The sequence below is a fragment of the Lichenostomus cassidix genome, chromosome 3, assembly GCF_008360975.1.
Source record: "Lichenostomus cassidix isolate B80296 chromosome 3, HeHo_3.0, whole genome shotgun sequence".
In the NCBI taxonomy this organism is placed as follows: domain Eukaryota; kingdom Metazoa; phylum Chordata; class Aves; order Passeriformes; family Meliphagidae; genus Lichenostomus; species Lichenostomus cassidix.
Genome location: NC_139483.1, coordinates 4,657,793 through 4,684,210, shown reverse-complemented (window position 1 = coordinate 4,684,210; position 26,418 = coordinate 4,657,793). Strand labels below are relative to the sequence as shown.

The window sequence follows — 26,418 nt, the reverse complement described above, 5'->3', positions numbered from 1 at the left end:
GCTGCTCCTCTTCCTCACCCCGTGTTAATGGGCTGACCATACCCTGATGCAAGGGGCCCTTTCCACTCTGCAGCACGCAAAGTCCAAAGGCTTTTCCATTGCTTTGTTCCCAAAAATCGCAAAGCCAGCAGGAGCGGCGAGGAATGCAGCCAGATCAAAGTGCACCCGTGTGGCAAAGCCTGACCACAAACGACAGGCGAGGAACAAATGTCTGTCCCTGGTCTCGTCCTGCTCCCTGAGGGATGCTGCATCCACAGGGAATGTGCCCAACATCTGGAGGAAAAGCAGTGCTGCTGGAGCTGCACAGAAGATGCTCCAATTTCTTGCAGCAGCTTTAGTGGATTTTCCTTCTCCCCTTTCCTCGGGGCCTCCAACTCCAAGAGTCCTTCCTCAGCTGCTGATGGCTTCAAGATGTGGGAACCTGGGAGGAAAATTCAATCCCTGTCACCAAGGCCTGGGAATGTGCAGTGAATAAGCAGCTTTGCAAGTCAAAGAAGTCTGGGAGTGATTTGGGGTTTTTTTTCACTGAGCTTAAGAAGGTTTTTCTTCCCAGTTGGAAAAGGCTTCAAACTGGATTAGGTATGGTTCTGTTCTTTGGGAAGACTGCAGCAGGCAGTGGCTTGTGTCACAGGTTCAGGGAGCAGAAAGGTTGGTGCAGAGAAATACCAGTGTGTTTCAGCCATGTCATCAGGCTGCTGGTTCTCCAAATCCCAGTCCTTTCCCAGGTGAGAGAAACGCTCACCTCCTCCATACAGCTTGGTCCCAAATGTCTCCACGCAAGGCCAGTGTTGGGGCAGGTTCTGAATATCCAGAAACCCCCTCATTTCCTTCCCATGCTATCAGATGTGCTCACTTTTCCTTGGGCTAATGGTTCATGTTGCACATTGGTTTCATTTGGCTCTTCCTCCTTTCCTTGGTTTTGTCCCTGTCCCTTCTGGTCCTGCTGGTGTGGGCTAGGTGAGAAGGAGCATTCCCATCCTGGACAGGCTGGAGCCATGGGCTGAGTGCCATGGGGTGAGATTCTGTAGGGTGAAGTGCCTGGTCCTGTCCTTGGGTCCCAACAACCTCCTGGAGTGCTCCAGGCTTGGGGATGAGAGGCCGGGAAGCTGCTCATTGGAAAAGGATTTGAGTGTGCAGTATCTGGATGTGAGATGTGCCCAGGTGTGCCCGAGGAGAAAAATGGCAAGCGTGTGGCCACAGGAGCAGGGCAGTGACCGTCCCCCTGTGTGGCCACTGGGGAGGCCACACCTCAAACCCTGGGAGCAATTTTGGGCCCTGGCTGGGCCTTGGAGGTGCTGGAGCAGGTCCAGAGATGGGAATAGAGCTGGGGAAGGGGCTGGAGCACCAGGAATGGCTGACGGAGCTGGGGATGGGCTCAGCCTGGAGGAAAGGAGGCTGAGGGGGGACCTTCTCACTCTCCCCAGGTGCCTGAATCATGGACTGGTTTGAGTTGGAAGGGACCGTAAAACTCATCCCATTCCCTGCCATGGGCAGGGACACCTTCCACTAGCCCAGGTTGCTCATTGGACACTTCCAGGGATGGCACAGAGGAGGTTGTAGTCAGGCAAGGGTCGGTCTCCTCACAAGCAACAAGTGACAGGACAAGAGGCAACCGCCTCAAGCTGTGCCAGGGGAGGTTCGGTTTGTATATGAGGGAAAATTCCTTCACGGAAAGGACTGCCCACGGCAGCGGTAGATCCCCACGCCGAAGGGGCTCAGGGACAAGGCTCAGCGGTGGCCTCAGCAGCGCCGAGGGAGCGCTCTCGGCCCGGCGGCGCCGGTGCTGGCCGTGTCCCTCCCCCGCCGCGGGAGGCGGGCCCGGGCAGGGGCGGGGCGGCGGCGCTGGCGGCCCCCGGGTGCGGCGGAGCGGCGGAGCGGTGCCCGTCCCGGTGCGGGGCCGCTGCCAGTCCTGCGCCTGGTGCCGCTGACGCAGCGGCGCCGGTGCCAGTGCCGGTCCCGGCGGCGGAGCGGTGCCAGTGCTGTTACTGGCGGCGGAGCGGTGCCAGTGCCGGTCCCGGCGGCGGAGCGGTGCCAGTCCCGGTCCCGGCGGCGGAGCGGCGGCGCTGGCGGTGCCGGCGGGCGATGGGCGGCGGGCGCTGGGCGCTGATCTGGGCGCTGCTGGCCGCCCTGCTCCCGCCCCGTGGAGGGGCCGGTGAGTCCGCAGGGCAGCACGGAGGGAGCCGGGGGGAGCCCGGGACGGGGGGCGGCGGGGCTGCGGGGAGCGGGGCTCGTCCGGGACGCGGGGAGCGCTTTCCCGGCGGCTGCTGCTCCGAGCCGGGCTGTGGCGTGGGCACCCCGGGGCTCCGTGCCCGCTGAGCGCCCGGCGGCTCCCGGCTCGGCTGGACCCCGGGAAAAGCTCGGCAGGGTTCTCCCTTCGGCTTTCTGGCCGCATCGCAACCCGGAGTGGGTTTGGCTGGCCCGGGGCACATGGTCTGGCTGTTCTGGGACACAGGATTTGGCTGTCCTCGGACACAGGGTCTGGCTGTTCTGGACACAGGGTTTGGTTGTTCTGGACTCATGATTTTGGCTGTCCTTGGACACAGGGTCTGGCTGTTCTGAACACAGGGTTTGGTTGTTCTGGACTCATGATTTTGGGTGTCTTTGGATACAGGGTCTGGCTGTTCTGAACACAGGGTTTGGTTGCCCTGGGACACAGGGTCTGGCTGTTCTGAACACAGGGTTTGGCTGTCCTGGGATACAGGGTTTGGCTGTCCCGGGACACAGCTCTGCCTCTGCAGTGTGGTCCTGTCCCATCACTTCACAGCCTGACGTGCCTCTGCTTGCTGGGGACATCACAGCAGGCAGGGACCACAGACTGCGGCAGATCAGGCTGGGGTTTATCCCATCAGTCATGAGCCAGCTGCGTAGTGATGCTGGGAAAAATCACTGGGAATCACTACGGTTTGTGGCGCTTTGCAGTGCAGGCAGTTTGGTGGCTTTTCAACTCCATGTGCAGAAAGTAATGAGGAGGTACAGTAATTTTTGGACTTTCAAAAATTTTGTCATGAGGGCTGCCCGACCTTTGGGAGCTGCTGGGGGACCTCAGGGGTGCTGGGGGTCTCGGAATGGCTGAGCAGATGGAATTTAGCAGGGAAGGCAGGAATGTGAGTGTTTTCTTTGGGCAGGGAGGAGTTAAAGGCTGTCACAGCAGGAGCCCGCAGTCAGGGGAACGCTCTGTGGATGTAAGCAGGAATCCTGGGCTGGTTTGTACAAAAAGTGTTTGAATAAGGAAAATCTCTTTGGATTCAGGTGTGGCCCTGGGCAAAATGAATCTCTTATAATCATAGAATTGTCTGGCTTGGAGAAAACATTTGAGATCATCAAGTCCAAAGTTAACCTGACACTTCCAGGTCTACCCAGGGGATTGGGAGGTTGGAAAGAGGCTCCTCATTCCTCCTGCTCAACAGTGCCTGAGCAGAAAGCTCTTGTCAGCAGGTGAATTACTCCCAGCAGTGGGAATTCCAGAGGTAGGGATGCAGCCAATGTTGTGGCAGACCTAGATACATCATGACTGCAGTAAAGACATTGTTGATTTAGTTGTGGAGTGTGCAGCTTGTTATTTTTTATCCATAATGAAGTATCCTGCCCGATTTTCCTGCTAAAATTCCTCTGTCCAGGGAGAAAGGCACACAGGACCTGTGCAGAAAGCTCTGCCTCTGTTGGCCCTGCAGTTTTGCTGCACTTCCAGGTGTTCCAAGGGAGCAGCAGTGCCCTTGCGAGTGGTTTGATTTGCACGCCAGCTTTTCCCGGAGGCCAGGCTGCGGTTAGGACGGGAGCTGCTCCGGCACCCACGCAGGCACGCCGGGCTTGCAGCTCCCTGGCTTCAGCCTGGGATTTTAGAGCCAGCCTGGCTGCTCTGGACTCAAGCGAGGGCTGTCCTGCCACACGGGGCAAGTCCCTTCCAAAGTGAAGGTATGCCCATCCCAAACTTATAGGGTACCCCAAGGCAGTGGTGGAGATGAGGAATTCCTGTAGTCACATGAGTCAGAGAGGAAAGTATTTCAGTCCTGGGCCGGCAAACACCTCTTCCCACGTAATTAGGGTGAAAACAAGGCTGAGATCCTCTTTGCTCTCTGCCTTTAAGCTTGAAGCAGCCCAGGGAAGCAAAAACCATCCCAGGACACGACACAAATCCATGTCCTCCCCGGCCAGGGGTCCATGCAGGGGTAGCTGCTCTGGCCAGAGCCGGAACACTTCCAGTGGAGCACGAAAACAGCCATTGGAGCTTGGATTGTGCCAGGCGGCGAGTGGCTCCAGCCCGAGTGACCTCCGGGAGGAGCAGGGCAGGGAAGGGAATTTGGGGTCGCCGCTTGTTTGCATTTGGCAGATCCTTTGGGAGCTGTTGGAGGGCCGGCTGCACATCCATGGCTGTCCCTGCAGCTCTGCAGCAGTCACATGGGCTCTATTTGTGTTGGGATGGGAGCCTTAGGGAAGCAGGTTGGAAAAGCTTCGGCTCTTTTTGTTTTTTTCTGAAAGGGAAGCCCATTGTGCTGCGGGAGAGGCAGGGAGAGCCTCCCCCTTCCCTCTGGACTGAAAAACTCTGCTGGCTTTCTGTCTTCAATAGTGTTTCTTGAGGGTTAAAAATAGGGAGAGATTTAGCAAAGGGATATATCCAGCCTCAAAACTGGGTTGTGTTTCTTGGCTCTGGGAAAAAACACACCAGGCTCGTGCCCCATTACTTACAACAGTGATGACGTAGCTTTAAAAACTTGTTGTTTGATGTTTGAGGCCTAAAACCTGCCCAAAACCAAACTCAGCTGAGCTCACCTTCAATAACAAAGTGGTGTTTTCCTTATCTTTTACACTGTGAGTGGTTGTTTGGCTTTTCTTTCTTGGAAAAGGGAATTAATTTAGTTGAAATTCCTGTCTGGCATAATGCCTTTGCTTGCTGAAAGGGAGATTTACCACTCGGCTCGGGATTGCTGATGGCTGGGAAAGCCTCAGGAAGCTGAGAAATGGTCCAGGAAAACCAGCTTCCAAGTGGTAGATCCCCTAGATCCGATCTCTTAAAAAATACCCATTTTTTGGGGAGGGAATTGCTTTGTTTGGAGCTGTTCTCTGAGCTGGCTGGGAAGTGCCGGGAGGGAGGGGGAAAATGGCCATTTGGTGATTTGGAGCTGGGGGTATGGAGCCCTCCTAAAGAGCTTTCCCTTGGGAAAAAATGTGGGAGAAGACCCTGAGAGAGCAGCACGAAACAGTAGTTCGTTCCTATACACTATCCAAAGGCATTTCTTCATCCATCTGCAGCTGTTTTCCTGGGAAAGGCAGTGAAGTGGTGGCACTTAGCAAAAGTTGACTCAGAGCATGTCCCGCTCTCCCTGTCCTGGGAAGGGACAGGCTCCTGGCAGAGCCTAAAATCAGCAAAATTCCAGCCGGGAGCTCTTCCTCTGCCCCAACTGAAAATGCTTCAGATGAGGCCCCGCAAGGGGTTTGCTGGAGTAAAGTCCCAAATTCCTGCTGCCCAGGGATCCTTTTATATTCCAGTCCCGGGGGTGTAATGCAGCAGGAATAGCTCCTGCCTCTCCCCTGCCCAAGGAGATGTGGCTGAGTGTTTTCTTTAGCTTGGGCTGCTCCTGTTTGTTTTAAAAAGGACTTTTTTGGAGGTGCTGCTTGTACAGAATCCCGGGACAACATTTTTGGAAATGAAAACAAGCTGCCTTTAATTATTCTTGGGAGCAGCGGGGTTGTTTCGCGGCGAGGTCTCCAGAACTTGCTGGTGATGGTGACAAACCCCAGGTGTTCCCTTGCAGAGGATGCTGAGGGAGAAGGAGGTGTGAGGCTGGAGCTGTGGGCACATTCCCGGCGTTCCCAGCGGAGCAGCAGGGAGGAGCCCCCGGTCAGCTCCGTGGTACAGCTCAGGTTCAACCCCACGGTGAGACACGTGGTCATCAACGAGCACAAGGACGTCACCTTCAACTGCTCCATCAAAGTGCCTCAGGAGCTGCTCAGGCCCGACGCCCCAGGAATCTCCCTCTGGAAGGACGGCAGGGAGCTGCACGTGCTGGATCGCATCGCCAGCAGCCACTTCGAGATCCCAGATGAGGAGGAGGTGGCCATGACCTCCACCTTCAGGTGAGTGCTGCTGGCCTTCCGGAGCAGGTGGGAATGAGGGATGCCCTGAGGGCTGGCTCCCAGGGAAGATGGGAAGCCATGAGCCCTGAGGTGGTGCCCGTTCTCTCCGGCAGCATCCTCGGTGCTCAGCGCTCGGATAACGGCTCCTATGTCTGCAAACTCAACGTCTCTGGCATGGAGGTGGTGTCAGATCCCATCCTGGTGCAGCTGGAAGGTGAGCTGGAGCAGCTGTGGAGTGTTGTGTCCTGGCTGAATGACTGGGAGCTGGGAGCCATCCTCCAGAAACAGGGAATACTTTGCTTCCCTGTGTCCATGCAGGTCTCCCGCACTTCATCCGTCAGCCCCAGCAGCTGAATGTCACCAGGAACAGTCCCTTCAACCTGACGTGCCAGGCTGTGGGACCCCCGGAGCCTGTGGAGATCTACTGGTTCCGGAACAACATCCAGCTCAACCAGGAACCCCACATCTCCCCGTCGGTCCTGACTGTGCCAGGTGAGCTGGGAGTGTCCCTGCCATGGGACACCACTGCTGGGAATGGGCCTTGTGCCATCCCAGAGCTGGTTCCTGTTAGGAGAGGCTGTTGCTATGCCATGCACAGCCCTGGGGCTGCTCTGGGGCAGGAAGTCCCATTCAATCCCCTCTGGCTGCTGCCAGAAATCTTTTCCTTGGGAAAGGTGGGATACTCAACCGACTCCTTCCTGAGCAAGTGGCAGATTTTTCCGCCAGCCTGTGGCTGTGCCAGCAGGAACCCAGCAGCTCTTCTGGGCTGCTGGAATGATGGTCCCCTCTTGGTGCCTCTGAAAGAGCTTGGGGTGTCCCCTATGCTGTGTGTCTGTGACAGCCTGTGGAACACAGGAGAAAAATCCTGTAAAACCCACTCTGGTTTTGCTGCCGAGGCAAAAGATGGGGGATTTGTCTCTTTGCTCATGAGGAGAAGGCTGGTGGTTAATTAGAGCTGGGCTATAATTGCCCAGTCTTGGCATCCAGAGGCAGGCAGCCTTTAAAAGGCAGTGAAAGCCGGAAGAAGTGACTCATTCCTCTTGGATGTCCTTGCATCCGGCTGGCACCCGCTAGGTTGGGTCATTGGAGCAGAGCTGCTCCTGGCCCAGGAACTCTGGCACCCCGAGGCACTGCTGGGATCAGCCAACACTCCCCACGTCCACATGGGCATGGGACAGGAATCCCGAGCCCGGGTGAGCTGGGAAGCCGCCCTCGGGTATTTCCAGTGCTGCTTCTCCACCATCAGCTGGGGGATTTGAGCAACCCTTGACCAGCACTAAATCATCTGACCAGGCCATGCTGGGGCCTCTTCTGCTTTCTACCTTTCCCCTTTTGGAGGGAAAACAACCCCTTCCTCAGGAGCTTGTGCAAGGGCTCCGTGGGGACATCCCGTCCCCGCCGTGCCGGATTTGGCACCCACGGCACGCGCGTGCTCCCGGCGTGGGAGTGAGGGAGCTGGAGCCTGGGGTCACCCCTGGGCACTGGCAGCAGCAGTGCCACAGAGGGAGGTGGAAAAAGCCAAAGAAAGGAAACCCTGAGGGTTTGCAGTGGGGAGCTGGCATGGTTTTGGAATATCCAGGGCTGTGTTTTCCCGGCAGGACTCGAGGAGTCGGCGCTGTTCAGCTGCGAGGCCCACAACAGCAAAGGCCTGACTGCATCCAGCCCGGGCCAGGTCAACATCAAAGGTCAGCTCCCATTCCCTGTTAGACCCCTGTGTCCAGCTCTCCACTCATCCTTCACAAGCTGAGGGAGATCCCTGTTTCAATCCTAGAATTGAAATCCAGTGGGATCTGGTTGTAGCATGATCATCCTGGTTTGGTCAGGATGGGGCAGGGAGCAGCAAAGAGCAAATTTGAAAGCAAAACTGTCAGCTTCAAAGTGCATTTCGGAAGGGCTGCATCACCCCTTTACTTCCTTCACAACCAGGGCGGTGCTCCATAGGAATTTTCCGTAGGAAACAGTGGAAATTGCTGACATTCCAGATGAGAGCTGCTCTGGCAACACAAGGAAGGTGTTCTCCAAAATAAGTTGTGGCCTGAATCCTCAGGAAGGATTCCTTCCTGCCCAGAGTGGTCCCAAATATAGAAATGGCCAAAATAGTCCCGAAAGTGACATTTTTGTGCTTCCCTATCTGGTGGCCTGGCACATCCGCAGCACTCGGATATGGGGTCACACACTGAGCCCTGGGAGCTCCAGGGAAAAGTCACTGTGCTGTGTTTGTGCTTAGGCTTCTAGCTGATTTCTCTTGGCTTCTCCCTGCAGGAATTCCAGATGCTCCTGTCAGCGTGCAGGTCCTCAACAGGACAGCCCGTGGGATTGGGATATCCTGGGTGCCAGGCTTTGATACCTTCTCTGCCTTGAACAGCTGCAGTGTCCAGGTGAGCATCCAGAATTGCCACATCCCTGCAGCTCCCCTCACATGGATGCTCCAAGGAAAGTGGAAGGTGGTGGTGTTTGGCATGAGCTGCACAGATTTCATGGAACCCTGGAATGGTTTGGGTTGGAAGGACCTTAGAGATCATCCAGTTCCAACTCCCTCCCAACACCTTTCACTCTACCAGGTTGCTCCAAGCTGTCCTTGGGCACTTCCAGAGATGGGGCAGCCACAGTTTCTCTGGACAACCTGTGCCAGGGCCTCACAGGGAAGAATTCCTTCCCAATATCCCATCTAACTGTCCCCTCTGGCAGTGGGAAGCCATTCCCTCTTGTCCTGTCACTCCATGCCCATGTCACTCCAGTTCTCTTGGAGTCCCTTTCCATTGGGCAACAGTCAGGTTGTCATGTCTTTTCATGGAGAGATTCCCAGAAAAGTTCCAAGTAGCTCTTTGGGAGACTTGGTAAGCCTGGAGTTGCTGCAGCCACACGCTTGTCCTGGTCAAACATTTCCCAACCAAGCAGCTTTCCAAAGTCGGGATTTGGAGGGGCAGGTTTCCCTCAACTCCCCACCCATGGGAAGGAGCTGAGGGATTGCCTGTCTCTTGGACAACTCAGGGAATGCCACCTCCATGGGCAGAGCCCTGCTTTTCCACGGCCTTTTGCACCTGCTGGCTTTCCCAGTCCAAGCCCATCTTGCTGTCTCATGGATATGGTTTTTATCCTGGAAAATCTACACTCCAGCTGGGATAAGACAGAGAGGCGACCTTTGAAGCCAGGTAAAAGTGAAAGGAATGACAGGGAACAAAGGTACCAGGGCTAATATTAGCACCATGTCCTGCTGCTGCCTTCCAGCTGGAGCTTGGGAAGCGGGGTGGAGAGCCAAGGAATTTCCTATGACTTAACATTACTGGTCTGTCAGTAGGAAATGGCCTTTGAAACTGGAAAACAGGAGAGGGTTTCTGGCAAAAACACAGCTGTGACTCAGCACTTTTGCTCCTGTCGCTTTGGATAATCCCCGGGCCCACCGAGCTGGTGACTCATTCCCAAGGGCTGCAGCTGGCCCACCTGCCAATTCCAACTGCTGTAGCTTGGAAACATCCTGATTTCGTTCAAAAATCCATGGGTTTGATGGATTATTCTCAGAAGACAAGTTGAGGATCTGGCTGGATGCCAGGACATCCAATCCTGACAGAGCTTTCAGGAGCATCGTGTGTGTTCCTCTCATGTCCTCGCCTCCCTCAGAGCATCCTGTGACAGCTTGGGGATAGAGGTTGCATTCCCTGACTTTTCCAGGAGATGGGAAACCCTTCAGCTCCTTCCCAGTATTTATAAGGAGTGGGGAGCTGAGGGAAACCTGCCCCTCCAAATCCTGACTTTGGGAAGGCTGCTTAGTTGGGAAGTGTTTGACCAGGACAAGCGTGTGGCTGCAGCAACTCCAGGCTTGCCAAGTCTCCCAAAGAGCTACTTGGAACTTTTCTGGGAATCTCTTCATGAAAACCTGAGGCTGAAGGCTGTTCTCTATCATTTTGGCTTGAAAACACTAATGCTGAGGCCATCCTGGGATAGCTGGGAGGGGCCTGCTTTTGACTGTGCACCAGGATAGGTCTCCTGACATCCCAAAATCATGGATGGAGGCTTTGTAGAGGACTATGCATATAGGTTGGGTTGTCCTTGTTCTTGCTTTTCCCTCTTTCCTCCCTTCATCCCAGCCCAGGCAGTGATTCCCACAAAGTGATGTTTCCTGGAAAGCTGCAGCAGCTCCATGGGGCTCCACATCCAGCAATTCACCTTCCTATAAAAAGCAGGACTTGTTTTTGGGATGCTGAATCCATCCATACTGCTAAACTTGACAAGGATTGGGATTAGTCCTGTGACATGCCATGGAGATAAACCCTATTTTCCAATGATGTGTTGCACAAAAAAAGGGCTTTATTTTGTTTCTTTGGGATGTGCTGTCTGGTCATTTTATCTGGGACTCCTATTGCTTCATGCCACAAGAAACACCAAATCATCCTTCCCTCCTTCCCAACATCCCTGGAATGTTCCCAGCTCCACACATGCTGTAGCCCTCTCTCTGTGCCCCACAAATGCCCTACCATGAGCTTTCTGTGCATGAGCTTTTCCCTGCAGAGTTGGGATGGGAAGCAGGGCTCCAGATCCTGTTTTCCAACATCTCTCCCTGCAGGTTGTTGCTGACTAATCCCTGTTTGTGGACTGATTTTCCAATTAAAGGTCAAGGAAGTTGTTCCAAGAGGCAATGTCTCACTTGTGCCCTTCAACACCTCGGTGCCTCCCCACATGTACCACATCCAGCAGCTGGAGCCCATGGAAGAGTACAACATCAGTGTTTCCTGCAGGAATGAGGTCGGCTGGTCGGCATTTAGCCCCTGGATAATAGCCAGCACCACTGAGGGAGGTAGGACACAATGAGTGAGGACTGAGAAGGGTTTCTCTGCCTCAATCCCTCAGATAAGATGCTGCTCTGGAGCCATGATTGCTCATGGAGTGGGAACAGAACCTTCCCCATTTTCCATGGGCTTTCCAGTTGAGCTCCAGCTCATTTTCCATCAGATTCCCACATTTCTGCACCCCTCACCTTCTTTCCTGTTGATTCCCACAGCTCCGAGCACACCGCCACTGAATGTCACAGTGTCCTTCAATGAATCCAGCTCCTTGCTGGAGATCCGCTGGGTGAAGCCATCCCTGGAGAGGATCCACGGGGAGCTCCAGGGCTACCAAATCTGGTACAGCTGGCACAACTCTGAGGGCAAGGTGAGTCACCAGGAAACGGGGAAGAATGGCTAAAGCCTGGATAAAATCCCGGCAGGGATGTCCAGATGGGTTTTGGTACTTCCATATATTCTTTTGGAGCTCATTTCTTTGCTCTCTTGGGGTTTCATCTGGGCTTCAGACCACTCCTGGCCTTGCATTCCCTGGATTTTGAGTTGTTCCTTACTCAGCTGGGATTTCTCCCTGCCTTAACCCACGGCTCAGAGTTTCAGAGCTCAAGGAACACTTTGGCCCAAAGGCCTCTCTGTGAGTGCATGAACTCATCTGGCACACCCTGCTTGCCTTTTCTAGGATTTGGGAAGTAGCTGCAGGGTTTGGTAGGGTGAGGTTGGCCTGGGCTCTGGGCAAAAGATCCCATCCAGAGCCTGTGGATGACAGCAGGATCCAGCTGCTGGTTTGGGTTCCTCTGTGCCAGGCTGGCAGCCTGAACCCAGGCTGGAAACAGTGACTCATCCCCTTTTTTTTGTAGGATGCTGCACTTTCTGTTCTCCTTTTGCTCCTCCGTATAGATACAGCCTGAATGAAGCCAGGGAAACAGAATCACAGTCTTGTGACTCAGAAAAAAGTGCTGACAGGAGCTGTCTCTGCCCAGCAAAAGGCCAAATACAGGCCTTGCCCTTTAAGCCCTGAGAGACTTGTTGTTGTTATTTGTTATTTTGTGTCCATTCTTCCAGCTTATGGAGTGAAATTTTTTCCAGTTCTCAATTTTTCCATGAGTCTGAGGCACAAGACTGGAGTTCTGACTCCTCGAGAAGCTCTTTCTAAGGTTGGACTCCATGATCTCAGAGGTCTTTTTCAACCTAAACGATTCTGTGAGAATGATTCCATGAAATAAAGTCCCTGAGTTTTGGCCCTGCACAAATCTGGAGGCTAAATCTGGACTGCCCCAAAATAACCATCAGTTTTTGCAGGATAAAGTCGGGAGGAAGCTGGATTTCTGTGTCACAGGGCCACCTGCAGGCCTCTCCACAACTAGAAAATTCCCAAAAGTTGGTTTATTTTCCTCTTTAACCAGCAGTTCTTGTTGGAGCCAAGGCTGCCGGAGTTGGGACAGGAAGAAATTCCTCAACTACCACAAAACTCATAAAATCCCATTACATTTGGCAGGTCTGCCCTGCTTTGTGCTCACGGTCTATGGCTGTCCTCAGATGACACAGCAGAGCCCTCTGGGATAGGGAAGGATCCCAGTTTTAGGCTGGTGGTAAGGGAGAGGATCCCATGTGGATTCAAGACAGGAGGAAGGCAGGAATTTTGGAATAGAAGTGACAGCAGGTCCCAGCTCCTGTTGCTGTCCATAGGTACAGACAAGTTCCCAGGGCCTGGGTGTTTCACATCCGTTTCCGTGGCTTTTTTGGGACAGGGAACAGAAACTGCTTCCCTCTGAGAAGCTCAGATTCCCATCTCCTTGTCCACTGATTCTCCTCAGCTCCATCCCCTCTCCTTGTCCACTGATCCCCTCAGCTCCATTCCCTCTCCTCACCCACTGATCCCCTCAGCTCCATTCCCTCTCCTAACCGATCCCTCTCAGCTCCTGCTTTTTTGTGGGATGTTCAGGAAGGCGCCAGGCTCTGCTGGGCACAGCCGCTTGCCAGATGTTCTGGCTGCAGCTGCCAGCTGTTTTGCAGCTGGAAATCGGCAGGGAGCAGCAGCAGCACTTTCTTAGCTGGAAATGACCAGGAAAGGATGGAATTTGCAGGGAAAGACTCCTGTGTTTTTACCAAGGCATGCTGCCTCTTGCCATGGTACCAGCTAAAGAAACACATAAAAAGCTGGAATATAATTAGCTGGACACAAAAACCACAGGCAGAAAATATCTGTCCTAGGATCTACTTCCAGAGTGCTTGGACAATCCCACCAGGAGCACGTGGATCTGTGTGTGCTGAGGCTCACAGGGCTCCAGTAGCCAAACTGGCCACAATGAAGGCTGAGGGACACAATCCATGTCACCAGAGCCTTTCCCTTCCTTGCCAGATCCTTCCCTGCCTCTTTCCTGGCTCTGGCTGCTGCTGTTGTGAAGCAGAGAGGGCCAGAAAGCCTGGGATTGAACGGGAAGCGCCGCTCAGCTCCGTTCCCGATCCCATCCGGCCCTTGCACACAGAGCCATTCTTCTCCCTAAATAGCCGGGTGCTGCATTTCCTCTGGCTGGGAAAGCAGAGCAGCTCCAAAGGTTGCCAAGGGGACAATTCTCAGTAAATCTCCAGGTTTCCTTGCCTTCCCCAGCCCAGGATTTTCTTCCCTTCCTGTCTCCAGCAGAACCTCTCCAGAAAGGTCCAGCCGAATGCCAGTGAGGCCACGCTGCCCGTGGAGGCCACCAATGCCACCTGCTCCATCCGTGTGGCCGCTGTCACCAAGGGGGGAGTGGGACCTTTCAGCATTCCCGTGGAGATCTTCATCCCTGCCAGTGGTAAGGAGGTACAGGCAGGGTGGGATACTGGGAATAACATGCTTTCCATGAGGCATCATTCCATCCTCCTTTCCCTGTCAGCCAAGGATTAGGGACCTGATCCTGATTTGGGAGCAGTAAAGCCTTGCTCCTTGTTCCCTCTTTTCCCATGTAACTCTTTGGGCTCCACTGGAAGCCCCTGGGAATCCCTGCCCCACGCCCCGGGTGCTGCAGGCTGACTTTTTCACCGGCTCCATTAACAGGCTATTTTCTTAGGATTAATAACCTCAGCCCCCTCTTCGACTCCAGCCTCCGGGAATTCCGACTCCTTTGTCATAGCCCTGGGATTTATCTGTGGGATAATTGCTGTTGGAGTCCTCCTCTGCTTGTCCGTGGTCATCCAGAAGCGATGTGTGGAGACAAAATACGGGTAAGGGGCTGGAAAACAGGGCAGCTCCTGGGGGGGTGGGTGGCCAGCAGCCCATGCTGGATTTGGGGACAAGGATTCTGACTCCAGGACTGATGTTGTTACCAAAAATGACATTTTTTACGCCTGTGGTGAGGGACTGAGTGGATTTTTCCTTCCCCTCCCTTGCTTAGGTCAGCAGTTCACCTTTTGCTCACTATTCCTATTTTTAAAGGGAAGTGAACTTGTGCAACTTGCTGGGGGAGGTATTTTGGCACAGAAGTGAGAGAGCAGAGATGTCACTGGTCATCCGAGGGTGACCTGGGCCGGAGGGAACAGCTGGAGCTGTGTCAGGGGTGGGTTAGGCTGGATTTTGGGAAAAGATTCTTCCCCCAGAGGGAACTGACCAGGCTCCCCAGAGCTCCAGGAGTGTTTGGACAATGATCCCAGGGATGCACAGGGTGGAATTGTTGGGGGATCTGTGCAGGGGCAGGGGCTGGGCTGGATGATCCTTGTGAGTTCCTTTCAACTCCATGATTCTATAATTCCATAATATCGCATGGTCTGGAGAAACCCATCCTGCCTCATCCCATGCCCAGGTTCAATGGCCCAGCATTGTTTACTGGCATGGACAAAGGGCTGTTTTCTCCTGCAAGAGCCCAACACTCCTCACGCATCCTTGTGACCTCCCAAGTGGCATTTAACTGCTCCCAGTTTGGAAACTGGTACTAAGTAAGGAACCATTTCCTAACTGGTCATTGTCACTCTTTCCCTGCTTTCCCAGCTCTGGAGCATCCTGCCCTGGTTTAGTTTCCCAAAGCTGGACTCTGCAGGGCTCCAGCAGCGTTCCTGCTCCTTGAGTAGGAAATGAGTCTCCTATTTCCTCCCCAAAAGCTCCGTGACTCACTCCTTGATGGTTCAATGGTGTTTGTGGAGCTGTTGTTTTGGTCGGGTGTTGCAGGCGATGGTGCTGATCCAGGAAGAAGGAAATGGACCCTGCATTTCCCCTTTTCCTAGTGATCCCCCGGGCTCCTGCCTCTGCCATGCTGATTCCTTCATGCAGCCAAGGCAGTCACAGCAGTTGTGTTTGTGTCCCCCCAGGAATGCTTTCAGCAGGAACGACTTGGAGCTGGCAGTGAGCTACACGGCCAAGAAGTCCTACTGCCGGAGAGCCGTGGAACTGACCTGTAAGGATCTGTTTTTATCCCTCTGGAAGGAAGGGCTGGAGGGGGATATGACAGCAGCTTGGAGGTGACTGAGCTCCTGTCCCCCTGTCCCGCAGTGGGAAGCCTGGGTGTCAGCAGGGAGCTCCAGCAGAAGCTGCAGGATGTTGTCGTGGACAGAAACGCGCTGAGCCTGGGAAAGGTCCTGGGAGAGGGTGAGGAAAACTCATCTCATTCCGGCCTCCTGCCACAGGCAGGGAACCTTCCATGAGCCTAGCTTGTCCTCCTTCTGTCACTGATGTGGAACAAGCCTTTTGGCTCCATCTCAGAGCATTCCAGATCTTAGGGATGTGGTGATACCCTGAAAGGTGGTGCTTTGGATAAAGGATTCCTCCTTTCCCATGGTGCAGGGGAGTTCGGATCCGTGATGGAGGGACGGCTCAGCCAGCCCGATGGGTCCCCACAGAAGGTGGCTGTGAAGACCATGAAGTGTAAGTTGTCTCCCTGTCCTTGCAGGACTTGATGGTTGTCCCCCTGGATACCAACATTCCCAGTGTCTCTCTCGGGAACACAGTCTTGGCACCATTTTGTGGCCTCTCTGCCACATCTCCTGGTGCCATCAGGGATGCTCCTATCAGGCAGCCAAGGATGGTGGAGGCATCCCGGTGATCCCTTTCCCACTCAGGAGCTGTGCTGTGAGGCAAGGTGGCAACAGTAAAGCACTTGGGGTTTTAAAGCTCTTTCCTTTTCTCTGCTTCCCAGTGGATAACTTTTCCCAAAGGGAGATCGAAGAGTTCCTCAGCGAAGCAGCGTGCATGAAGGACTTTGATCATCCCAATGTCATCAAGCTCCTCGGTATGGGCTGTTACTTCCCACCCTACAGCTGGGATTTGGGTGGACCTGGATCCCTTTTCACATGGCTCTGTGTTGATTGTCCATATTTCCCAGGAGTGTGCATCGAGCTGAGCTCCCTGCAGGTGCCCAAGCCCATGGTGATCCTGCCATTCATGAAATACGGAGACCTGCACAGCTTCCTGCTCCGCTCCCGGCTGGAGATGGCCCCCCAGGTAGGGAGCAGCGGGAGCAGAGGAGCCAGCTGGGATCAGGGTGGGAGAGGAATCCCCCTCTGCTGCTCCTCCAGGCTCGGCAGTCAGTGAATGGCACAGCCTGAGTGCTGCCATGGCCTCATCCATTGGAATGGCAGCCCCAGACAGGGAAGCCTTTTGGCTCAACAGCGTGTAACCCTCGCCTTCCCTCCCCAGTTTGTGCCCCTGCAGACCCTGGTGAAGTTCATGGTGGACATCGCCCTGGGTATGGAATACCTGAGCAGTCGGAACTTCCTCCACAGGGATTTGGCAGCTCGCAACTGCATGTGAGTGTTTTCCTCTGCTCCATCCCACGGGACGAACACCTTGTGGATTTACGGCACAACTCAGCTCCCTTCATTAAAACTTCCCTTGGTTTTGAGACACAGAGCTCAGTTTGGTGTTTGTGGCTCAGGATGTGGCCCCTGGGGCTGTCCTGATCCCTGTTTCCCCGCAGGCTGCGGGATGACATGACAGTGTGCGTGGCAGACTTTGGGCTCTCCAAGAAGATCTACAGCGGGGATTACTACCGGCAGGGCCGCATCGCCAAGATGCCGGTCAAGTGGATTGCCCTGGAGTCCCTGGCTGACCGTGTCTACACCACCAAGAGTGACGTGGTAGGTCCCTGGACCTGGAGGGATGGTCCCCCGGGCTGAGCCACGCTGTGCTCCCCTTGCTGTCATTCCCTGGAAGTGCAGGAGGCTGTTGGAGCCCTTTTGCTGCTGGCGCAGTCGGCTCCTCGAGCGGGCCGCTCGCCTCCGCCCCGGTCATGCCCCGTTTTGGGAGCGCCACAGCTCTGCCCATTGTCCTTCGGATGCCAGGCAGTGACCTTTCCCCATGAAAAGGTTCATTCATTCCTCCTGGAAGTGTCCCTTCAGCCGTGGCCTTTCCCTTTGTGCCGGCAGTGGGCATTCGGCGTCACCATGTGGGAGATCGCCACGCGTGGGAAGACGCCGTACCCAGGGGTGCAGAACCACGAGATCTACGAGTACCTGTTCCATGGGCAGCGCCTGAAAAAGCCCGAGGATTGCCTGGATGAGCTGTGAGTGCTGGGATCCAAGCTGGGAAAATGGATTTTCCCAGGAACAAACCCCCTGAATGTTTGCACAACAGGCCTAAGGAAAGCCAGATCCTGGAGTGCAGCATGTGTCACCCAGGGGGCAAAAAGCATCTGCTGAACTCCAGGCAAAAATCTGAACAAATATCCTGAGGGGAAGCAATGGGTTTGTAGGGCTGGCAAGGTCACCAGGAGCAGTCAGTGATGGGACTTCTCAATATTTTATTTCCTAATTCTTGGATTAAGATCCTTTGGCCAAAAGGTCCTGGCTGGTGATGCTCCTCTTTGTTCCACAAAACTCCCTCTAGGGCCCTTCCTTGCCTCAAATCTGTCAATCTGGAAAGGGAAAATGCAAAAACCTCAAACCTTTGTATTTCCGAGCAGCTCACCAAAGGCCTTTCTCCCAAGCTTCCTTCCTGAGTTTTTCTCCAGTGCCATTACAGCTGAAAATGCTTAACCCGCCATGGATGAGAGTTTTGAATCCAAACCGGATAAACAGAGTTGTACAACATTTCCTAAAAGGCTGCTCTCCACTGCGTGTTTCTGAAGGAAACAGTGCAGGAACCTCTAAGAATCCAGCCTGCTCAAGGGCAGAGAGGCTGGCAGGGACATGCTGGGAGCTTCCACAGCTCCCTGACATCCAACTGGGAACAGGCACCTGCCAAGGAAAGGACTGGGCAGGTCCTTACCAGGGAACAGATCCCAGGGCTGCACTCGAAGAGATTTCCAACCCTTCCAACAGCAGCTTGGGCTGATAAATCCCTGCCCTTGGGAAACAGCCTGAGCAGAAGGAGTTGGTTTCACTTTGATTTAATGGAAATCTTGAGGCTTGCCCAGCTTGGAGGGAAGCTGGGAATTAGCCCCCATACCTCCCTTAATCCAGAGAAGTGCAGTCTGCCTGGAGAAGCTGTGGCTGCCCCATCCCTGGAAGTGTTCAAGGACAGCTTGGAGCAACATGGGATAGTGGAAGGTGTCCCTGCCCATGGCAGGGGGTGGGACTAGATGAGCTTTAAGGTCTCTTCCAAACCAACCCATTCTGGGATCCTCTGTGCTAACCATGCTCCTCTCCCACTTTCCAGGTATGAAATAATGTCTGAGTGCTGGAGAGCCGACCCTGCCACCCGCCCCACCTTCTCCCAGCTCAAGGTCCAGCTGGAGAAGCTGCTGGAAAACCTGCCCAGCTCCAAGGCATCCAAGGACGCCATCTACATCAACACTGGCCTTCCCGAGCAGAGCCCGGACTCCACGCAGGATTCGGGCTTCCCGCAAGCGGACTCGGATTTGGACGCTGGGGAGGCGTCGGAGCCCGGCTCTCCCGGCGCGGAGGCGGCACTGGTGGCTGTGGACGTGCATCCCAGCGAGCCATGGGCCACCAGGTACGTCGTGGAGGAGCAGCTCGGTGGCCCCGTGGAGGAGCCCTATGTGCCACTGCTTCCCTGTGAGGGCTCGGAGCCAGGGAGCCGCTGGAGCCAGGCCAGCACTTTGCCGGCGTCGGAGCGGCCGCGTGCCGAGAGCTGCGGGGAGGACTCGGAAGCGCCACTGGGAACAGTGTGAGTGGCACCAGGGCAAGGACACAGAGGGAATATTTTAATAAACAGTCGTCTCTTTTATTTATTATCTCCTGCACGCTTTCCCTGGTGGAGGCTGGCCCTTCCCAGGAGCTCTTTCCTGGGCTGAAGTCCCAGGGGTTTGGAATTAACACTGGCATTATTTTTTTTGTAATTATTCATCTTTTCCAGAAGGAGGAGAGCAGGGTGGGGTGGATGGTGCTGAGGGGGCAGCCAGCCTTGCAGGGTCTGGTGCTTTCCCCCTTTTCCATCATGTGTTGAGATTTTTGGGATGGGCAGTCCTCTGGATGATCGGGGCTCCAGCTATACAGCCTGCTGGGGAACATCCCACCACAAGAAATCCCCACAGAGAACAGCAACCAGAGCCCCCGTGGGAACAGTGGGTGCTCGCACATTCCCTTCTCCGTGATGGGTTTCCATCCATCCCATCCATGCACTGAGGAACCATCACTCCTGCTGCAACACCGGGGAAACAGGAGCCTGAGCGGGCTTCCAGGAGGGCTGGAGCCCCCCAGCCATGGCCAAGCCCTCCCCCGTTGCCCCTTCTCCGTTTGGGGGGAATTCTGCTGCTTCCATATCTGGAGCTGCTCGGCAGCAGCTGCAGCCAGACCCAGCACCTCTCCTTGGGGGGGACCAGGCTGGGGAGGGGGTGCAGGATCTGGGGAGGAAGTTTAGGGCTGGGGAATGGGGTGCAGGGCTGGGGAAGGGGGTACTGGTCTGGGGCTGGGGCGCTGGGACTGGGGAATGGGATGCAATGCCTGGGACAGGGGTGCAGGAGCTGGAGAACGGGGTACCGAGTTGGGCAGGGGGTGCTGCCTGGGAAAGGGTTTCCCGGCCCAGCCGGAGCGGGGGGGCTGTCGGGGGCTCCCGCAGGGTGCCCGCTCGTCCCGGCACCACCAGAAACTGGGGGTAAAAGCCATCCTCCCGCATCCTAGCCCCTGCGGACACGGGCGGCCGGTGTCCCGCGGGAAGGATGCCCAAGGAGCCCCGCCGGTGTCCCGGGGGATGCGCGGGGCCGGCCCGGCGCCGGGGCGGGGAAGCGCCGCGTCCCCTGCACGGGGCAGCGCGGGGGCGGCGCGGGCGGGGCGGGGAGAGCGCGGGGCAGCCGGTCCCGGAGAGCGGCGGGGCCGCACCGCACCATGGCGGGGCCGCGGGGGGCGCGGGGCCGCCTCCCGCCGCTGCTGCTGCTGCTGCTGCCGCTGTTGCTGCCGCTCCCGGCCGCGCCGGCCGCCCAGGTGAGCGGGGACCGGGACCCCGGGAGGGGCTTTGGGGGGGTCGCGGGGCTCCTCGCCGCTCCCCGCTCGCTGCGCGCTGCCCGTGCGCCCCGACAGCCCCGCGGCGCTGCCCGCGCTCCTGCCCCGGCAAACAGGTGGGCACAGCCCCGAACCGCGCCTGAACCGCGCTCGAACCGCGCTTAAAGCGCGCGCGGCTTCTTTCGGGCTCTTTCCCCCTTCCTACCCCACACCTGAAGCTGCCCTCGAGCACACCGGGAGCAAAGAATCCCCGTTTCGGGGTTTTTTGGGGGGATTTTCTAGCTTTGCGATGGCTCAGCATCCCGCTGGAGCTCGTGCTGGCTCCCGGAGTTAAAGCCAGCCCTAACAAAGAGCTGTTTATTGAAGGCAGCGACGCGCCAGCATCTATTTGCTTTTGCCTCCCTTCCTCTGGGCTCGGGGTATCCCAGAGCTGCCAGCACAGCCGGGCTCATCCCCGCCAGCAGCCCGCGACCCCCGCAACTGGTCCTGGGGAAGCAGAGGGCACCAAGCAGTGCCTTGCTTGGGCTGCTGTGTTTGTCCTCCCTCAACCCTCATCAGCTCTGTGGAAACGGGAATCATTCCACAGTGCGGTTATGGAAAGGGGGGAGGAAATCCCTTGGACCAGGTGGGGCAGAGCCCACCGGCTCCGCTCACTTTCCCGGAATTCCATAGCCCCCAGCCCAATCCCTGTGTGCTCTCTCCTCACTGCGCTCCCCGGGTTTCTGAGCTCTGGAACTGGCTTTGCTCTTTTCCCTCGGTTTCAAGTCAATTCCACAGGAATCCCATAATAACGGTGCCCGTCTCCGGCATGAGTCAGTCCCGTGGGAGCGATCGGTTTGCAGGCAGGAGTCCCACCAGCGTTCCTGGCCCCGGCAGAGCTCACAAGACAGCTGTTTTCCTCTTCTTTTGTCATGTGGAAGTGGGACAGGGCTGGAGCTCCAGCAGGATGGAACATGAGTTATAGCATCTCTCCCACAAAGTGATCCCAGCCCTGCCTGGAGCGCAGGCCTAGGTGGAAAAAACTCCTGGATCTGGGTAAATGTGGGGGATAACACAGAATCAGGGCACTCAGAGGACATCAGATGCTGGGGAGCTCCCGAACCAGCCTCCTCCCACAGGCAGCAGGTTGGCTCCTGGGTGGAGTGGCAGCACAGGGAGGTCCCTATCCCTATCCCCATCGCCGTCCCCATCCCTGTTCCCGCAGAGCTGCCTCAGCAGGCAGCAGCTCCTGGCTGCCATCCGGCAGATGCAGCAGCTGCTGAAGGGGCAGGAGACGCGCTTCTCCGAGGGGCTGCGCGCCGTGAGGAGTCGGCTCAGCACCATCCACGCCTCCCTGGCCAAGGCGGCTCCAGAGCCACCCGCTGGTGAGTCCTCGGGACAATTTTCCAGGAAAAGAACAGGTAAAGGGTGGCTTGGAAGGATAAGGCCTGCCCCCAACTCATCCCACTTACATTGTCTCGCAGCCTCCTGTCCTGCCCTCGAAGCCCCTGCGGACGGGAGGAAATTCGGTACCAAATATTTGGTGGATCACGAGGTTCACTTTGCCTGTGATCCAGGATTCCAGCTCCTGGGCTCCAGCACACGGATGTGCCAAGCCAATGGCAGCTGGACAGGGCAGGAGCCCCACTGTGCAGGTACTGCTTATTAACTGCCCTGGGATGTCTTTTGGAAAAGCGGATTCATTTAAAGAGGGAGGGGATATTGAGGTGCTCCAAGAGGGGAGGGATCACAGCTTCCCCCCAAAGTTCCAGGGATGCTGCAGCTCCCATGGCTTTGGGATGACCCCGAGTGTCAGCCAGCCAACACCCCAGGGATGCTGCAGCTCCTGTGCTTTGGGATTTCTCAGTTTTAAGGAAAACTGGGAATTACAGCTGGAGCAGCTCAGTAGGAGAGATGCGGGGGAAAAGCGTCATGGCTACAACACGCTGCAGGCTACCAAAGCATCCCGGTACATGCGGCGTAGCTTGCTTCCCAAAAGGAGATAACGCGGAATGTGGTCGCTTTTTCCGCAGAGATCAGCGAGTGCTCGAGCAGCCCGTGCCAGAACGGCGGGACGTGCCTGGAAGGGCTCAACCACTTCAAGTGCCTCTGCCCCGCGCCCTGGACTGGCAGCACCTGCCAGTACCAGGCTCAGACCGGTGGGTGACCCTTGCTGGGGGAACTGGGATTATTTGATCCCCGCACCTCATTCCAGCTCCCCATCCCGTCGTTTTCCCGCAGCTCCTCCCCAGTGGAGCGTGACGGATGACCCTGCGTTCAGCCGGCAGCCCCGCTGTGCCCAGATCGCCCAGACCCAGCAGTGCAGCTGCGATCCCGGCTTCCACATGAGCGGCACGGCTTCCAATGGGATCTGCCAGGGTGAGCTGGGATAGCGCTGGGATGCGGGGCTGGCACAGAGTCACACTGGAAGGGACCGAGGCGGCTCGGTCCCACCATTCCAGAGCACACGGCGCGGGATCGTGTCCGGATGGCTCTGGAATATCTCCAGCGAGGGAGACTCCACAGCCTCCCTGGGGGATCGGCCGCTCCTCCAAACTCGTCCGGGAGGCTCCAAGCCCTTCATCCAAGTCATGGATGGATGGACGAGTGAAAAGCGAGCCCGGTGTCGCCCTCTGCGGGACACCACTGGTGGCAGCCCTGATCCTGCACCCTGGAATCTTCCACCGGCCCGTTCCCAGCCCGCCTCACCGCCCTCTCATCCAGCCTGGGTTTTCCCAGGAGGCTGGAGTGACATCCTGGTGAATCCCTGTCTCCGCAGACCTCAACGAGTGCGAGGTGTACCAGCGGGAAGGAGGACCCCGGCTCTGCGCCCATGCCTGCGTCAACATTCCCGGCTCTTTCCGCTGCTCCTGCCCCGCCGGGTATGTCCTCCTGGGCGACGGCAAGAGCTGTGAAGGTGAGGGCGCTGGAATCCACTTGTTCCCAAGTGCTTTGTCATTTTCCCCCATTTTTTCGCAATTTCCAAGGGAGAGAGGGAGAGGCTGGTGCGGAGGGGAGGGGGGACGATGGAGTGATATTTTGTGGGATGGCAGTGGATGGAGGATGTTTGGATTGGCAGGAGCTCTGTTGGGATGCAGTGCTGGGTGGGGAAATGAATCCCAGGGTTGCATTGGGGAAGGAAAACCTCCACCAGAGTGCTTCAAAAGAACCCCTAAAAATGAAAATAAAATGCTTTCCTGGAAGCATGGCTTCTCCTCTCCCATCCGTCTTCTCCTTCTCTTCTCCCTTTCCCTATCTGAATGATGGAGCAACACTTTGGGTCTGCACTGCCCTGAAGATGATCCCAACTATGGCTGTGGGGATGTTCCTGGAGCAGGGAATTCTTGGAAAGAACCAAAAGTGGTGTTTAACCCCCAGAATTCCAGGATCAGCTCAGAGGGTGGCAGTGTCTCCCCCAATCCCATGGGAATTGGGGTGCAGGTGGAAGGCAGTAGATGGAGATGGTGGGAGGCCAGAGCTGCTCAAAGTCTCCAGAAAAACAGGGAATTTTTTGTACCCTGAAGTTGTTGATTGCTGCAGTTCAGGGTGAGAAAATCTTGCTTTCTCCTTTCCTCCCTGATTTTTATGTGTTCCACGGCATCTTGCTAATGCTCCCAGCAAATCCTCTGCATTCCAGCTCCTACCAGGTGTCCCATGGGTGTTCAGTAAATAAAAAGGGATGGTGTTTCCAAAGAACCAAGCAGAAAGTTTGGAAAAGCAGCTGCCTTCCTGCTGGGAGAGGGCTGCTGTTAACCCATGCTGGCCCAGGGAAGAGCTTGGAGAGAGGAGATGGGATTCTGGGATGCTCCCAGCCATACTGCCATATTTTTTGGATTGTGTTTGATCCATTTCAAGGTGGTTTTGCCCATTTTCTGATGGAAAGGTAAGTTCGGTTGGAGGTTTCCAAGTCCTGACCCGCTGCCTGCCCCTGTTTTCCAGACATTGATGAGTGTTCCCTGTCCCAGGATAACTGCACAAGTGGGAGCACCTGCATCAACACGGGTGGGGGATTCCAGTGTGTCACTGCCCGGTGTCCCCCTGCCGCCGGCAACGTCTCCTACGTCAAAACCTCCCCCTTGTAAGTGTGGGGCACAAAATCCATGGCACGGCATCCCTATGGATCCAGTGCCAGCGAGGCGGGGGGCGTGGGTGCTGCATTCCCGAAAATCTCCCGTCGCTTTTCCTTTTGCCTCTGCAGCCAGTGTGAGCGCAATCCCTGCCCCATGGAGAGCCGCTTGTGCCACCAGGCTCCCAAAACCATCTCCTTCCACTACCTCCCGCTTCCCTCCAACCTCCAGACTCCGGCGCCGCTGTTCCGCATGGCCACGGCGGCAGCTCCCGGCCGGCCGGGACCCGACAGCCTCCGCTTCGGAATCGCGGGCGGGAATTACCGCGGGCACTTCGTGGTGCAGCGCTCCGACCGGCACACCGGGGAGCTCATCCTGGTGCAGAGCCTCCAGGGGCCCCGGGTCATCCACGTGGATGTGGACATGTCCGAGTACCTGGATCGGGTGTTCCAGGCCAAGCACCTGTCCAAAATCACTGTCTTTGTCTCGGCCTATGAGTTTTAGGGGTGGCTCCTCCTCCCTGCTCAGCATCCCGCAGCTCCTGGGGAAATTCCAGGCTGGAGCTGCTCCTCAGCCAGCTGGCCTCCCCTCTGTCCTAAGGTTCTTCCCAGGTGAATTTACACCTGCCTAGGTGCAGGAGGAAAATCCAAGGAGATGGGAAAGAAGCAGGAAGCCCTGTCCTCATCCCAGCTCTAGAGAGACAATGTCCTACAACAGCAGATGGAAACCACAGCCCTGATTTGCTTTGATTCCCAATGTTTCCTTTAGGAAGCAGTGAAGCTGAGTGTGCAGGAGGAGGAAAGCTCATGGCCTTTCCTGCTCTCCTGCCTTGCTCACACGGAGCCCTGCTCCCTAAAAACACTCCTCCACTTCCCTTTGGATGCTGAGAATCCCCCTGGCATCCCGAGATTGGGATAGAGGTCCAGTGCTTTAATTCCTTGGGATTGATCAGGGCTGGAAAACTCCATGAACATCCACCTGGATGCCCTCCTCGGTGAGAAGGGCAAAGGAGGAATCCCAGGGCTATCCCTGCTCCTTAAACCTCCCAAATGGGGATCCCCCCATGGATCCTCCTCACAGCAGAGCTTCAGCAGCATGAGGAGGTGGGAATATTCCCTGCTCCATCAGTCAGAGCCTCCATCCCCATGTAGGAACACTGGGAAGAGCTGGGATTCAGCTTTTCCCAGGGGGATTCACCCTCCTGCTTGTGCATGTTCTGCATGTTCCCTCATCCCGCTGGATTTAGTACAATTAAAGGATGATGTAAAGGATGGCACTGGAGTGAAGCACTGGATGGATGTGTGGATGGGGGGAATGCTCATCCAGAGCAGTCCAAGGGGAAGTGGGGTCTGGGAGGGCAAGAACATGTTATCCATGGTTTTATTTTCCTGCTTTATGCTGTTTTTGGGAGGCAGCTTATTCCCACTGGAGCATCCTCATCCCTGAGCATTCTCAGCCCAGAGCATCCTTCCCCTCAGGAATCCTCGCTCTGGGAATCCTCACTCCCTGATATCCTGCTGAGCTGCACCCACTAAAACCATTCCCACTCCTTGCCCCAGGGAAAAAGGCTTCCCAAGATGGATCTGTCTCCTTTGGGGGATCGAGCTTCTGTATTTTTGGGGGGTATGGGAGCTTGGGAAGGGGTTGGATCTCTCTGCCAGAACAAGGAGGGACATTCAGGGCTGCTGTCGGCGGATGGAGGATGTTTGGATTGGCGGGAGCTCCAGCTGTATGCGGAGCAGGGCAGGGAAATGTATCCCAGGGTTGTGCTGGGGGAGGGAAGGGAAAACTCCAGAGTGCTTAAAAAAGTCCTGAAAAATGAAAAGAAAATGCTTTTCTGGAAGCATGGCTGCTCCTGTCCCTCTTGTCTCCCATTCCCTGGCACTTCCCAGCCTGGCTGGACACGCTCTTCTAACAGGCCATGACCTTATTTTGGGATGATAACAAAATCTCGGGAGCCGAAAAGCAGGAATCTGGGAGAGGACAAGCTCCTGATGGGGCAGAATAGTTTCCATCTGCTGCTTTCTCCGGATAGCACAGCTGGAGACGGGCGCCTGGACCGCGCTCTGGAGGCTTTTCCTTGCGGCACGATCCCAAACTGACAACATTTTCCTAATTCCCGAGGCCAGGGTGAGCTGGTTTCTCCCTTCCAGCCCTGGAAAAGTTTAAGTTCGGCTCTTTGCCTTTCTCAACCTCTGGCTGCCATTCCAGTTGACAAA

General features: G+C 56.0%; 2 protein-coding genes across 5 annotated transcripts; both read left to right on the top strand.

Moving 5' to 3' along the window:
• Positions 1 to 1,838: 1,838 nt before the first annotated feature.
• MERTK (MER proto-oncogene, tyrosine kinase) lies at positions 1,839 to 18,942 on the top strand. 3 transcript variants are annotated; one of them, XM_085054114.1, is made up of 19 exons: positions 1,839 to 2,152; positions 5,751 to 6,072; positions 6,186 to 6,286; positions 6,391 to 6,564; positions 7,671 to 7,757; positions 8,335 to 8,450; positions 10,681 to 10,864; positions 11,069 to 11,220; positions 13,489 to 13,642; positions 13,931 to 14,051; positions 15,129 to 15,214; positions 15,310 to 15,405; positions 15,601 to 15,681; positions 15,953 to 16,045; positions 16,139 to 16,257; positions 16,453 to 16,562; positions 16,733 to 16,892; positions 17,181 to 17,317; positions 18,412 to 18,942. In XM_085054114.1, the coding sequence occupies exons 1-19, from the start codon at positions 2,083 to 2,085 to the stop codon at positions 18,884 to 18,886; spliced, it is 2,838 nt and encodes a 945-aa protein (XP_084910240.1). In that variant the 5' UTR covers positions 1,839 to 2,082; the 3' UTR covers positions 18,887 to 18,942. The 3 variants fall into 3 exon arrangements, with proteins under 3 accessions (XP_084910240.1, XP_084910239.1, XP_084910238.1); XM_085054113.1 differs by having other exon boundaries at positions 1,840 to 2,152; positions 13,492 to 13,642; positions 13,898 to 14,051; XM_085054112.1 differs by having other exon boundaries at positions 1,840 to 2,152; positions 13,898 to 14,051.
• Positions 18,943 to 19,979: 1,037 nt separating this feature from the next.
• Positions 19,980 to 25,470, top strand: FBLN7 (fibulin 7). 2 transcript variants are annotated; one of them, XM_085054122.1, is made up of 8 exons: positions 19,980 to 20,135; positions 21,358 to 21,517; positions 21,617 to 21,787; positions 22,166 to 22,291; positions 22,374 to 22,511; positions 22,912 to 23,049; positions 24,072 to 24,210; positions 24,331 to 25,470. In XM_085054122.1, exons 1-8 carry the CDS (start codon positions 20,040 to 20,042, stop codon positions 24,701 to 24,703), a joined length of 1,341 nt encoding a protein of 446 aa, XP_084910248.1. In that variant the 5' UTR covers positions 19,980 to 20,039; the 3' UTR covers positions 24,704 to 25,470. The 2 variants fall into 2 exon arrangements, with proteins under 2 accessions (XP_084910248.1, XP_084910247.1); XM_085054121.1 differs by lacking the exon at positions 19,980 to 20,135 and having other exon boundaries at positions 20,170 to 21,517.
• Positions 25,471 to 26,418: the final 948 nt, after the last annotated feature.

Coding starts and splice junctions, on each gene's coding strand:
- FBLN7 (XM_085054121.1), top strand. CDS start 21,193: ATGTGGGGGATAACACAGAATCAGGGCACTCAGAGGACATCAGATGCT. Junction 21,518..21,616: donor GGCTCCAGAGCCACCCGCTG/GTGAGTCCTCGG, acceptor ATTGTCTCGCAG/CCTCCTGTCCTGCCCTCGAA. Junction 23,050..24,071: donor CGACGGCAAGAGCTGTGAAG/GTGAGGGCGCTG, acceptor CCTGTTTTCCAG/ACATTGATGAGTGTTCCCTG.
- MERTK (XM_085054112.1), top strand. CDS start 2,083: ATGGGCGGCGGGCGCTGGGCGCTGATCTGGGCGCTGCTGGCCGCCCTG. Junction 2,153..5,750: donor CCCGCCCCGTGGAGGGGCCG/GTGAGTCCGCAG, acceptor GTTCCCTTGCAG/AGGATGCTGAGGGAGAAGGA. Junction 8,451..10,680: donor TGAACAGCTGCAGTGTCCAG/GTGAGCATCCAG, acceptor TTCCAATTAAAG/GTCAAGGAAGTTGTTCCAAG.